The sequence below is a fragment of the Microcaecilia unicolor genome, chromosome 14 (genome assembly GCF_901765095.1).
Source record: "Microcaecilia unicolor chromosome 14, aMicUni1.1, whole genome shotgun sequence".
NCBI classification, from domain to species: Eukaryota; Metazoa; Chordata; class Amphibia; order Gymnophiona; family Siphonopidae; genus Microcaecilia; species Microcaecilia unicolor.
In genome coordinates this window covers 17,455,052-17,468,088 of record NC_044044.1, presented here as the reverse complement: position 1 = coordinate 17,468,088, position 13,037 = coordinate 17,455,052, and the positions used below count along the sequence as shown (strand labels likewise).

Here is a 13,037-nt window from a genome sequence, read left to right as displayed (position 1 = left end):
CAGTGTGTGTACAATTACCCCATTCCTCTACCACCAACTCTTAGTGCCACTTTAAGATGCTATCAACCTGCTCGTTCTCTAAGATCATCTCAGAAACAGCTACTTGATGTGCCTTCATTTCATCAGGTTTATTTGGAAGAATGGAGATCATCTATTTTTTGAACATCAAAGGTCCGAAATTATGGAATGCGCTGCCCATTGAACTTCATTCAATACAGAATATGGACCAGTTTCAAAAAGCTTTAAAAACTCATTTATTTTTTCAGGCCTTTGGTTCACTTGACGTATGATTATTATTTTATACTACTCAAGTCTAAACTGTTGTATGTTTTATTGTTAGAGTAATATAGTAATTTTTTATAGTTTGTTGAGTAAAGAAATAATTTTTATTGTTTTGTCCTTTTATACTTTGTATGTGGCTTGTTCTCCGCTTAGACTCTTGCGGATATAGCAGGTTATAAATAAAGTTATATTATTATTATTATCATAGTGTGCTCCCGCTCAAAAATGTTTATGTTGTGTTGTTTTCAGTGGTGACCACCTTATGCGGGTCTTTTTGGCATTTTTTTTTTTTTTGGTTAGGGGAGCAAGGTCATTGAGCGTGTGCTGTTTCACTCTTCCAGAAGGCTATGCAATGGCGCTCTCTTTGCAAAGAGGGTGCGCTTTTTTTGTGACACGCTGCACACTGTCTCCAAAATAATGTGCCCTCTTTGAAAACCGCACACGCACGCTTCACGAATAGGCTGCGCTCTTTCAAAACGGTGTACGCTATTAACGAAACAGGACAGGAAAGAACTATACAATTTTATATTTTTCGTGTCCATTTCAAAATGACTTGCAACAACATGGAGGTTTCCCTGTCATTTCGAAAGAACTCACATCCCTTGCGGACATCCATTCACTCATTCCTCTATCACAGGGCGCATATATTCACCCCATTTCTCTATCCAGCGTGCACACACTTCCTCCATTTCTCCATTATAGCATGCATCAGGGCCGATGCAAGAGTAGTGGGCACCCTAGGCGAACCTGTATTATTATTATTACTACATTTGTACCCCGCGCTTTCCCACATAATGCAGGCTCAATTACATAGTAATTTGAAATACAAAGTTAATAGAATTTTAATAAAACAGTAGTAAAACAATGTAAAGTTGGGCTTAGTAGTGTATGATAAGTTGAGCTAGATAATATATGAATAGGATAAAAGAGGGTAGACAGGATAGGATAGTGTAATTTGGGAGAAAGGGTAAGGAGGGATAAAATTAAGGAGAGATGGAAAGAGAAGGATGGGAGATTGGTATTTAAGTCAGAACAGAATTGGGGTGGAAGTTGGCGAGATTAGGTTGGGGCATTTGGGTAGTCTTACATTCCGTCAATTAACTTTCAGGCCCCTAAACTGCCTCTCCCCCTTCATTGCTCCAGGTACAAAAACCTAGATTATGAGGCTGAGCCCTCTAGGGACAAAGAAAGTACCTGTATGCAATATGTAAACTGGTTTGGTTGTATCACAGAAAAGCTGTATATAAACAATGTAATAAAAATAATAACAATAACATGCTATTTGATAACTGTTCAGTCTTCCTGCAGGAAAAAATATGCATCGATGCTTCTTTGAGTTTGTGAGGCTGTCAGGATCTATTATTTTGCTATGACTGCAGCTGCTCTTTGCTGACCCCAGAAGCTGTGCTAGGTCACTGCCTAGTCTTGCCTAATTGTTGGGCCCAGTGTAACATATCTACTTTCAACTCATTTCCCTATCACAGTGCTAGGAGGTGATATACACAGTCAGGAACATAAGAGTAGCCATACTGGTGGGTCAGACCAATGTTCTATCTAGCCCAGTATCCTGTTTTCCAAACAGTGGCCAAGCCAGGTCACAAGTACCTGGCAGAAACCCAAATTGTGGCAACATTCCATGTAGAACCCCAAAGAACAGCAAGATTCTGGAATCCTAAAGAGTGACAAGATTCCATGCAGAATCTGAAAGAGTAGCAACATTCCATGTGGAATCCCAAAGAATACCAAGATTCTGGAATCCTAAAGAGTGACAAGATCCCATGCAGAATCTGAAAGAGTAGCAACATTCCATGTAGAACCCCCAAAGAATAGCAAGATTCTGAAATCCTAAAGCGTGACAAGATTCCATGCAGAATCTCAAAGAGTAGCAACATTCCATGTAGAACCCCAAAGAATAGCAAGATTCTGGAATCCTAAAGAGTGAAGATTCCATGCAGAATCTGAAAGAGTAGCAACATTCCATGTGGAACCCCAAAGAATATAAAGATTCTGGAATCTTAAAGAGTGACAAGATTCCTTGCAGAATCTCTAGCAAAATTCCATGTAGAACCCCAAAGAATATCAAGATTCTGGAATCCTAAAGAATGACAAGATTCCATGCAGAATCTCAGAGTAGCAACATTCCATGTAGAACCCCAAAGAATAGCAAGATTCTGGAATCCTAAAAGAGTGACAAGATTCCATGCAGAATCTGAATGAGTAGCAACATTCTGGAACCCCAAATAGTAGCAACGTTCCATACTACAAATCCCAGGGCAAGCAGTTGCTTCCCAGGTCTGTCTCAATAGCAGACTATGGACTTTTCCTCCAGGAATTTGTCCAAACTTTTTTTTAAACCCAGATACGCTAACCGCTGTTACCACCTCCTCTGGCAAAGAGTTCCAGAGCTTAACTAGTCGTTGAGTACAAAAATATTTCCTCCTATTTGGGGTGATAGTGTCTGAGGATCTGAAGGCGACGACACAGTGTGACAAGATGGTGGTCATAGCCAGAAGGATGCTAGGCTGCATTGAGAAAGGCATAACCAGCAGAAGAAAGGAGGTGTTGATGCCCCTGTACAAGTCACTGGTGAGGCACCGCTTGGATTATTGTGTTCAGTTTTGGAGGCCGGATCTTGTTAAGGACATAAAAAGATCTGAAGCAGTTCAGAGGACGATGACAAAAATGGTCTCATCCCCATCCCCTTCCTTCCTTTCACAGAAAGGGTGGTGGATGTCTATAATGACCTCACAAGGGAAGTGGAGCGAGAAAAAGAATGGTGACAGAATTCAAAAAGGTGTGGGATGAACATAAAGGATCCCTAAACTAAAAAGAGGATGGTGCAAAACTTAAGTGACCCCCATGTGATGCTTAGAATGGCAACTCTGACTATGAAGAACTAACTTCTACAATCTGTATCCCGTAGATGACAAGATGGGCTGGAGAGGGCTTCGAGGGCAACTCTACCAGTTGGAATGTAAGGACAGTGCCTGGCAGACTCCTACGGTCCGTGTCCCACAAGATACCACGTTCACTGTTGGTCTAATCAAGAATGGATCGTGAGTGTGACTATTGGGCGGACTGGATGGACCCTTCAGCTCTTTATCTGCCATCATCTACTACGTTTCACTTTGTTTCTCTATCGCAGCACGCATGCTTTTATCCCACTTCTCTGTCATGGCATTGCACGATTTCACCACGTTTCTCAATCTCAGCACAAGTACTTTCACCCCGTTTCTCTGTCTGCCAGCCGATTGTCTCACAGTGCAAATACTTTTACTCCATTTCTCTTTCAAAGCTCAGATAGTTTCACTCCTCCATGTTTCTATCACATTGCACAAACTTTCACTCTATTTACAGATTGCAATTTATTTAGAACTTGATATACCATCATGGTCGTTTACGAATCACATCATAGATGAATATAAGAAAAAGAATCTTAATATAAGAGAGAGAAAGAAAAAGTGGCTGTTTGTTTCCAGTCCTGACACAGTTCGGCTACCCGTTCTTCCCAGTCCAAAAACAAAGGGAATAGTCAGTCTCTACCTAAGATATCTGTAAAGAGATGTGTTTTCAGACCTTACTTAAATGCTTATCCCAAACATGCGTGGGATAAGCATAAAGGAATCCTGTGCCGAAGGAATGGATCCTCAGGAGCTTAGTCAAGATCGGGAGGCGGGGCTGGTGGTTGGGAGGCGGGGATAGTGCTGGGCAGACTTATACGGTCTGTGCCAGAGCCGGTAGTGGGAGGCGGGGCTGGTGGTTGGGAGGCGGGGATAGCGCTGGGCAGACTTCTACGGTCTGTGCCCTGAAAAGGACAGGTACAAATCAAGGTAAGGTACACACAAAAAGTAGCACATATGAGTTTATCTTGTAGGGCAGACTGGATGGACCATGCAGGTCTTTTTCTGCCGTCATCTACTATGTTACTATATTACTATGTAATCAAAAAGAGCCAACCGTGTAGCAGATCCAGTTTTTATTCACTACTTTAGTTCCTAGGTTTATACAAACATGCCCAAAATGGCCATGTTTAGCCAAAATGGCTGTCTCAAGAGCGAATGAACACTGTGGACATATATGTGTATGAGAGACAGAGCCGGGCCCGGGGCAGGGTCATCGCTATCGCCGCTCCCCCCTCAACTCAGGCTGCCACCACCACAGCCCCCCCCCCCCCCCACACACACACACACACTCAGGCCACCACCTGCTCCCTTAGCTTCCTGCGTTTGCTCCTCCCTCGGTCTTTCACTTTCCTGCTCCTGTGTGCCAGGACCCGGGTTATCGCATTAACAAAATCCTCCGGGTCTCGAAACACAGGAGCAGGAAACAGACAGACTGAGGAAGCAGAAACTTATGGAGCCAGACCTCCCTCGGAAGCCGGGCCTGGAGAACCTTGCCCTCCCGTTCCCCCCCCCCCCCCCCCCCCCCCCCCCCCCGACAACCTCGAGTCCAGATAGATAATCAACTCACACTGGAACTCCAGATTAATAAAGTAATTCAAAATTCCTTTCGTCTTTTGAGGAAGCTAAAGGCTGTCTGTAAGTATTTTGAAATGCAGGTGGATTACTGCAATATTGTACAGTGATACCTCGGCTTTCGTCGCTAATCCGTTCGAAAACAATCGGCCAAAATGAGGCAAAGCCGTATAAAATTTGAAGGGGTCCTTTTACTTAGGTGTGCTGAAAAATGGCCTACGCTAGTGTAGGATCCAAAACAGTCCTCTCACAAATGGTGTTTCCTAAACAAGGTCTTTTATTCAAATCAATAAAAACAACCCGACACGATATCATGTTTCGGCCGTAGAGGCCTGTGTCAGGGGTCTATGAGTAAACATAAATATAATAATCAAAAACACTTATATTTGTCTCATAAATACAATTAAAAAGGATTAGATCTCAAAATGATAAAAACATTGTGTGAACAAAACTTAATATATTTTAATTTATATAATATAAAATTAAATTAAATTAAAAAATCAACAACTAAATTATATTATGTTTCTTTATCTGAATACCTAACCCACTCTGTCATCTCCTTTTTAACTATGTAGTTCTTTCTTCCGGAATTGGTGATCGCCATTACGGAACAATGTAAGCCACACTGAGCCTGCCAACAGGTGGGAAAATGTGGGATACAAATGCTACAAATAAATATTATCCCAGTTGTTGTTAACATTTTATTTATTTATTTGTTACATTTGTATCCCACATTTTCCCACCTATTTGCAGACTCAATGTGGCGTACATTGTACCGTAGAGGCGTTCGCCAACTCCGGTAGAGAAACAAATACAAAAAATTGTTGTGGGCGAATAAGGTTCATGTTTTGTAAACAAGAATGGGGAATCGTGAAGAGGAAGAGTTATGCAGAGTCTGTTACAAGCTTTGGTTTCACTGTGTTGCAAGGTTTAGGTTGGGTTGATAGGATATGCCTTTTTGAACAGGTTGGTTTTTAGTGATTTCCGGAAGTTTAGGTGGTGTAAGGAGGTTGGAGGGTCTAAGCAGGTCAGGAGGAGGTATGGGGCCAGACTACATTCCCCACAAGGCCCGAGAGAAGGAATCGGGGGGGGGGGGGGGGGGTAGGTCCCAAAACCCGGTAGGAACACCAAGGGGAAGGGAGGGGAAAAAGGACTGGAAAGAGCAGCTGCTATGGCAGACGAGGGCCAGAAGGGGGAGCCGTGATGACAGAGCTCAATTCCCTTGGGTCAGAAATCAGTACAAGATTCCTTCCACCTGGGAGGGGGAGGAGGTCTCCAACCAACAGCCTAGCAGAGAAGCAGAGTTAATGGAGTGCTTGGAGGAAGGAGAGTCTGGAGGGCCCAGCACACCAGGTTTGGAGGAACCGGTTGCCATGGACTGTAATTGTACTTTGGGGCAGGGTTGCGGGGGATTGACGGCAGTGGGGTGGTCACAGGAGTCAATTAGCTGTGTTGTGGGCGGTGTACTGCCATTCTGCAACCACCCAAGCGGAAAGACTTTTAAAACTGAAACCCAGGCGGTTGAACTGGGAGAACTTGGATTTAAATGGAAGGGTTTTTTTTCTTGTTGCTTTGTTTTGAAACTGAAGGGGACCTAAACCCCCTTGAACTGAGATTTGTGGAGGAGGGGAAATAAACTGTTTGGAACTAAAAGCTGTGTTGTCTGGAAGGACTTTGTTTGTGGACTGCTGAAGGGAGCCTACCACCCCCTGAGGGTTTGCTACCGGGATTACAGTTATGACAGTGTTCAGTTGGTTTTAACTGATTATTTGTTACGATGATGAGTTTTTATTCTCGTTTAACTGAGTATGGGGCTCCATAACCTTTGACTGATATATGATCCACCGTGAACTGTATAGGAAATGGCAGAATTCAAATCCCAACGTAATGCAATAGAAAATGTGCTGGTCTGAACAGAATAAGAACTATATATAATCTTCCTTAATAAAAATGGCTTAAGAGAAATGAAAATTTTTACACAGGAACTGAAGAACCGAATAAGACCTAGAATTTTTAGGCTAGGACGGAATAAAAACTAAAATTATTGAGTCCGTTTTGCATGAACTGAAATGGTTCGTCACGACTTTGTGACTGGAATAAGAACTACAGTTCTTGAAAGAGGACTGAATTAAAAGCTAGAATTAAAAATTTATGTTCAACTAAAATATCTCTGGACCACATCTTCAAAAAGATATAAACAGGATGGAGTCGGTCCAGAGGGCGGCTACTAAAATGGGCAGTGGTCTTCGTCATTAAGTGTATGGGGACAGACTTAAAGATCTCAAAATGTATACTTTGGAAGAAAGACAGGAGAGGGGAGATATGATAGAGACATTTAAATATCTCCGTGGAATAAATGCACAGGAGGTGAGTCTCTTTCAACTGAAAGGAATCTCTGGAATGAGGGGACAGACTCGGGAGCAATCTAAGGAAATACTTCTTCAAGGAAAGGATGGTGAAATCATGGAATAAATTCCCACTGGAGGTGGTGGAGACAAAGTCTATATCTGAATCCGAGAAAGCACATAAGATCTTTAATGGAGAGGAAGGGATGGGCTACATAGGGCCCGATACGCAAAGCGACTTACCTGGCCACTGATGGGTTAAATCGCTTGGTCAGGGCTAAATATCCAGCAGCACTTAACCGGCTAAGTGCCGCTGAATGCGGAGTCAGCACTTGGACGCTTAAGTGTTGACGTTCAACCCTTAAGAGGCCAGGTTTAGCACATAAAAGTCTGTTCTATTTTTATGCTGTAACCCGTGGCCATTTAAGTGCTGGATATTGACTTAAGCGGCTATGTGTTAGCCATCTTAAAAATAACCGGATATTCAAAGTTCAAGCCTACACGGGTCCCAGATTTGAATATCCGGGAATAACGCTGTTGGCGGTGAGCAAGACACTCGCCACCGAGGGCTGAATATTGACCCCCCCATAGTCTTCATCTGCCTTCAGTTTTCCATGCTTCTGTGTTTCTCCATCTTTTCAATTATTTTTCTGCATAAGCACTTTTACCCACAGAACCGTAGCCAACAAAACAAAATTGCCAAGGCTCCTTTTTATCAAGCTGCAGTTGTGGCTGCCAAGCGGGATAATGCCGACAAACCCATTCACTTTGAACGGGCTCTATCGGCATTGCCACGCGGCGGCTTGATAAAAGGGAGCACACATTAGTCGTAAGTGGTTTCCTCTTTTAATATATATTACTAAGGGACAATTTGGGTCTGGATAGCTAGATGCCCCCCCAAACAGAAGGCAAATGTGATTTTTGGAGCACCACGCATACAGTGACCCTCGTGCATTACGAAATGCGTGCCGTTTTGGTCTTGTATTCTAGAACTTCGCTTTTGGAGGCAGCGTCTCCAGAGCTAGGCAGAATTCTCACCAATGACCTGCATTGGAGTGTTATCACCTCCGCTCTCGCGTAGGTTATGTCGAGTATCTTCAACACTGAACAGAAAACGCAGTAAGTCTAGTGCCTCAAATACGGTAAATCTACACAAAACCAATAATTGACCCTAGAAAATATAGCTTATCAAACTAATGTATTTTAGAAGGAGAAAATCCCTCAGAAACCAATCGGACATTTAGTCCTAGGTTTAGCACGGAAAGTATAAAAAACCGTGGATGAGTTTCTATCGTAGGGATTCGTATATGCTCTCCTTATTTTTTTTCACCGTTTCACCTCTGTGTGGCTTCTTCAGGGACTAGCCGTGGCGTAGGAAGGGGGGGCGGTGGGGCGGTCCGCCCCGGGTGCATGCCGCTGGGGGGGTGTCGGCTCCGCTGGTTCCCTGCTTTCTCTGCCCCGGAACAGGTTACTTCCTGTTCCGGGGCATAGAGAGCAGGGAACCAGCGGAGCCGACGCAGCTCCCAGCGACATGCACTCGGGGCGGTTCGGCCCTCCCGCCCGTCCCTCGCCGCTTTCCTATGTAAGTACGCGCTCCGTGTGGGGGGGGGTGCGCTTCGGAGTGGGGAGGGTGCGCCGTACTGCAGCGGCAACCCGCCCCGGGTGCGAGCTGCCCTCACTACGGCACTGGGGACTAGTGTTGCTGGTTCAGCTTTCCATTGTCTAGAAAACCAGGATTCGGTCCGAATCATGAAAACACAGTTTGAAAAAGATGTGCCTTTTAACTCCGGTCCACATACTTTCAGTCTCTGTGCTCCGAACGAAACGGCGGTCACACGTCACACGCCGTGTGAGCCCTATAAATAGGCCGCCTAGATCAGCTGACTTAAAACGGTTACGACAAAGAATCTTAAGTGTTTGAACTTACAAACTGTTTAATAGACCATGTGCCAGTCAATTTTGTTATTTAAACCTAGGGGTTCAAGTGTTTTTAATTTGGGAACGTCCATTTAGCTTCTTAACTTTGAAGCATTCATTTTCTGTATTTTTTTATCTGCTCAATGCTAAACTTCAAAACATTGAAGTTTGACTTAAATCCAAACAAACAGGTTTAAAGGAAAGCGCCAATAAGGTAGAAAGAAACGCTTTGCTTATGTCCAGAAGCTAAGCATTGAGCACATAAGAAATACAGAAAATGAATGCTTCAAAGGAAAGAAGCTAAAAGGACATTCCCAAATTAAAAACACTTGAACCCCTAGGTTTAAATAACAAAATTGACTGGCACATGGTCTATTAAACAGTTTGTAAGTTCAAACACTTAGATTCTTTAATCGTAGCCTTTGTAAGTCAGCTGATCTAGGCGATCTATTTATATGGGTCACACGGTGTACATAAGTACATAAGCACCGCCATACTGGGAAAAGACCAAGGGTCCGTCAAGCCCAGCATCCTGTCTCCGACAGTGGCCAATCCAGGCTTCAAGAACCCGGCAACCCCCCCCCCCCCCACCCAAAATATTAATAATGTTCAATGGACTTTTCCCTCAGGAATCTGTCCAAACCCCCTTTAAATTCCATAAGGTCAGCTGCTGTCACTAAATTCTCCGGTAACGAGTTCCAGAGTCCAACTACACGCTGAGTAAAGAAAAACTTTCTCCTATTTGTTTTAAATCTACCATATTCTAGTTTCATCTTGTGTCCCCTGGTTCTATTATTATTTGAAAGTGTAAACAAACGCTTCACATCTGTCCACTCTACTCCGCTCATTATCTTGTAGACTTCTATCATATCACCCCTCAGCCGCCTTTTCTCCAAGCTGAAGAGCCCTAACCTTCTCAGCCTTTCCTCATAGGGAAGTCGTTCCATTCCCTTTTATCATTTTTGTCGCCCTTCTCTGCACCTTTTCCAATTCCTTTATATCTTTTTTGAGATGCAGCGACCAGAATTGGACACAATACTCGAGGTGCGGTGTGTGACGTGTGACTGCCATTTTGTTTGAAGCACAGAGACTGAAAGTATGTGGACCGGAGTTAAAAGGCACATCTTTTTCAAACTGTATTTTCATGACTCTGACTGAATCCTGTTTTATGTTGTGTATCTCTCTATGCACCCCAGCATCCCTCTGACTCCAGTCACTCAGTGGCCTGCGGTAGTGTGGGCACGTGTATTGGACACGCGCTGGACCAGCATGTCAGGGAAAAAAAGGGGTTTTCTTGGGGCTGGGAAATGGACATGCGGCAAAATGAAAACCAGCGTGCCTCTGTTTACGGCCTGAGCCCTTAACACCACCCACTGGCTTAGCGGTAAGGGCTCACACGTTACCCGCGCAGTAATTGTCCAGCGCGTGCCAACGGTTGATTACCGCTGGGAACGTCCCCCCCCCATGGTAGAAAATAGACAATGATTTTCTACCGCGTGTTTTCAGCGTGTGCCAAACTCCGAATTACCGCCAGGGGCGCATGCTAGCTGGGCGGTAATGCCGATTTGACGCACCCTGCATGTGCGTAGGACTTTACGCACCTTTGTAAAAGGGCTCCTAATTTATTTCACTGATTTGCTACCCCTGAGCTCTCTTTATTGATTGACCTCCATCAGCATCGCTCCGTGCTACCATCCTAACGCCTAGGAAAATCAAAGGTCCCTCTCGCTTGCGCTGTGAAGTCTACGGGAACTCCCAAACACCTGTACAAACTACCTTTCAACTATGCAGGGGCAGCTCTAGGCGGCTTTATCATTACGTGTCATCAGACATTATGAGTTCTGCCACATGCCACGGCAAGGTCACCCTAACAACAGATCAACACAAAATAAAGTGACTGAAAGCAGTTTTATGTTGTAACCTGGCCTGTACAGCACCTTAAAACTTTTCGGGACTGGTAGTTTATTAAATACTGTGGTTGTACCTCTTCACGGGAGAGAGAAATGAAGGGGGAGGGGGAAGAAAGAGCATAAGGGGGAGAGAGGGAGGTGAAGAGAAAGCGGAGGGTAGGATGAAAGAGAGAGGGACAGAAAACAGGATAAGAAGACAGAGAGAAGAATGGATGGATAGAGAGGGAGGGAGGGAGGGAGGGTGAGAACAGGATGGAGAGAGGAGAAAGGAAATAGAAGGGGAGAGAACGAGAGAAGGACAGAAAAGGATGGAGAGACAAACAGAGAGAGAGAGGAGAGGTGAGTGAAGAAATGAGGAGCGAGAACATCACCCAAATCCAGGAAGAGTCCTTCTTCTTCTTCCTCTACTTTGTATTTTCTTATTATTATGTTTCTTATTATCATTTTAATCCCTTCACTTTGGAAACACCGGTTAGTGAAGTTTCCTAAGTTTGGGAGTTTGGGAGGTGGAGAGAGAGGAAGGGAGGGAGACAGACAGACAGAGAAGAAAGATCAATGGGGTTTTAACTCAAGTCAACGCGAATTGTTTCCAGAAGTGCAAGACAGAAAAAAAAATGTCCTTATTTCACAGAACCAAATACTACAGGAACGTGTATAGGAGAAAGACAGAGAGGAAGGAGGAAGCGAAGAGGAGGGAGGGAGAGAAAGCGCAGAGGAAGGACTGTGGGTGCGTGTGATGATGGGGTTGAGGGGTGTAGGGAGGGAGATAAGGAGAAGTGTGGTGGAAGGAGTGTGGTGGAGAGGGAGAAGAGGAAAGAGGAGGAAGTGTGGAGAGGTGAGAGAGAGTGAGTGTGATGAAGAACCGGGGTGGGGTGAGAGGGAGGAGGTAGGTAGGTCCAGCATAATGCATTTCTCTCCCTGTCTCTGACCTTCCTCAAACTTCCAATGTCACCAAAAGGTCTCGGTGCCACTCCTCTCCTCCTCCAGTCCCTTGTTCTTCTGTTCCCTCTTGTCTCTTTCCTTCACATTCTGGTTTTCTGCTTTTCTCTTTCTCCCTCTCTCTCTCTCAGTCTGGCTCTCTGCCACACTCTCACTTTTTTAGCCCTTAGTAAACTCCTTCTTAATCTTGTTGTCCCACCCGGATCCCCAGAAACCTGAGGACCTGCTCCCCAGCCCCGCAGCCCGGCTCCTTACCTGCCCTCCTATCTGCTGGAATCCGGCTGGCATCCTTTCCCCGGCCACCCAAGGCAAGCTGGCACTCTGGTAATCCGGTCCAGGCACAGACAGAAAGAACAGAAGGTGGAGGTGGGAAATCCCAGGAGCTGCTCTCCTCCTACCCCTCCGGGGGAAAGGAAAAGTGAAATTTAGGAGCTGCGAAGGAAGAGTCAAAGGCTGGAGATCTGGAAGAAAAATCTCTAAGTCGGAGTCCTGCACACACTTTGGAGGGGTCCAAAGAAGGAGAGAGAGAGAGAGCTGGCTCTGTGGGTGTGTGTGTGTGTGTGTCCAGGGCAGGGCAGGGGTGGGTCCCAGACAGGGGCTGCCCTTAGGAAAGCTGTCAGAACTCAGAAGGTCTGGATTTCAGCCCCTTTGAGAGATCCTGCAAGCAGAGTCTGAGAATCCTGTTAGTCCCCTCCCCGGCAGGCCTCCCATTGGTAGCAGGCAGGGGAGCAAGAGGTGAAGGAGGGTTATATTTTGGGCACTGCCCTTCTCAGAACAAGGGGGTATTCATGCATGAGTGTTCGGAGCTTCTTAACCAGTGTGTCACCAGGAGCTTGGAGGTGTGTCACCAAAACTATGACACAGACAACAAGCCCATGCTTTCTTTTTACAACTGTGTGTGTGTGTGCCTGTGGGCTGGGGAGGGCACAAAACAGAGAACCAGATCCTTGAAATCCCCATAATAACCACTCTCTAATTCTGCTTCTCTCCACCTCAGGGATCACTGTTGCAACCGTCTCAAGCTGGAAACATTGTGGATCTGCCCCCTCCCTCCCCCTCCCCACTGGCAAGCAGGAGCATCACTGTACCCTGAACCTACCTGTGCTTCCTCTGAATTGCTGTTGCCATCAGCCCAGGAAAATGCTGCATCCCCTGCTCCCTTCCCTGTG

At 45.2% G+C, this 13,037-nt stretch overlaps 1 protein-coding gene across 1 annotated transcript in view; it reads right to left on the bottom strand.

The window, feature by feature from the left end:
- SLC2A4 (solute carrier family 2 member 4) overlaps positions 1 to 12,431 on the bottom strand; it is a 32,672-nt gene extending 20,241 nt beyond the window's left edge. Inside the window, exon 1 of the mRNA XM_030187139.1 lies at positions 12,124 to 12,431. Within this exon, the coding sequence (XP_030042999.1) occupies positions 12,124 to 12,156 (33 nt within the window). The 5' untranslated portion in view covers positions 12,157 to 12,431. The remainder of the gene's footprint in view (positions 1 to 12,123) is intronic.
- Positions 12,432 to 13,037: the final 606 nt, after the last annotated feature.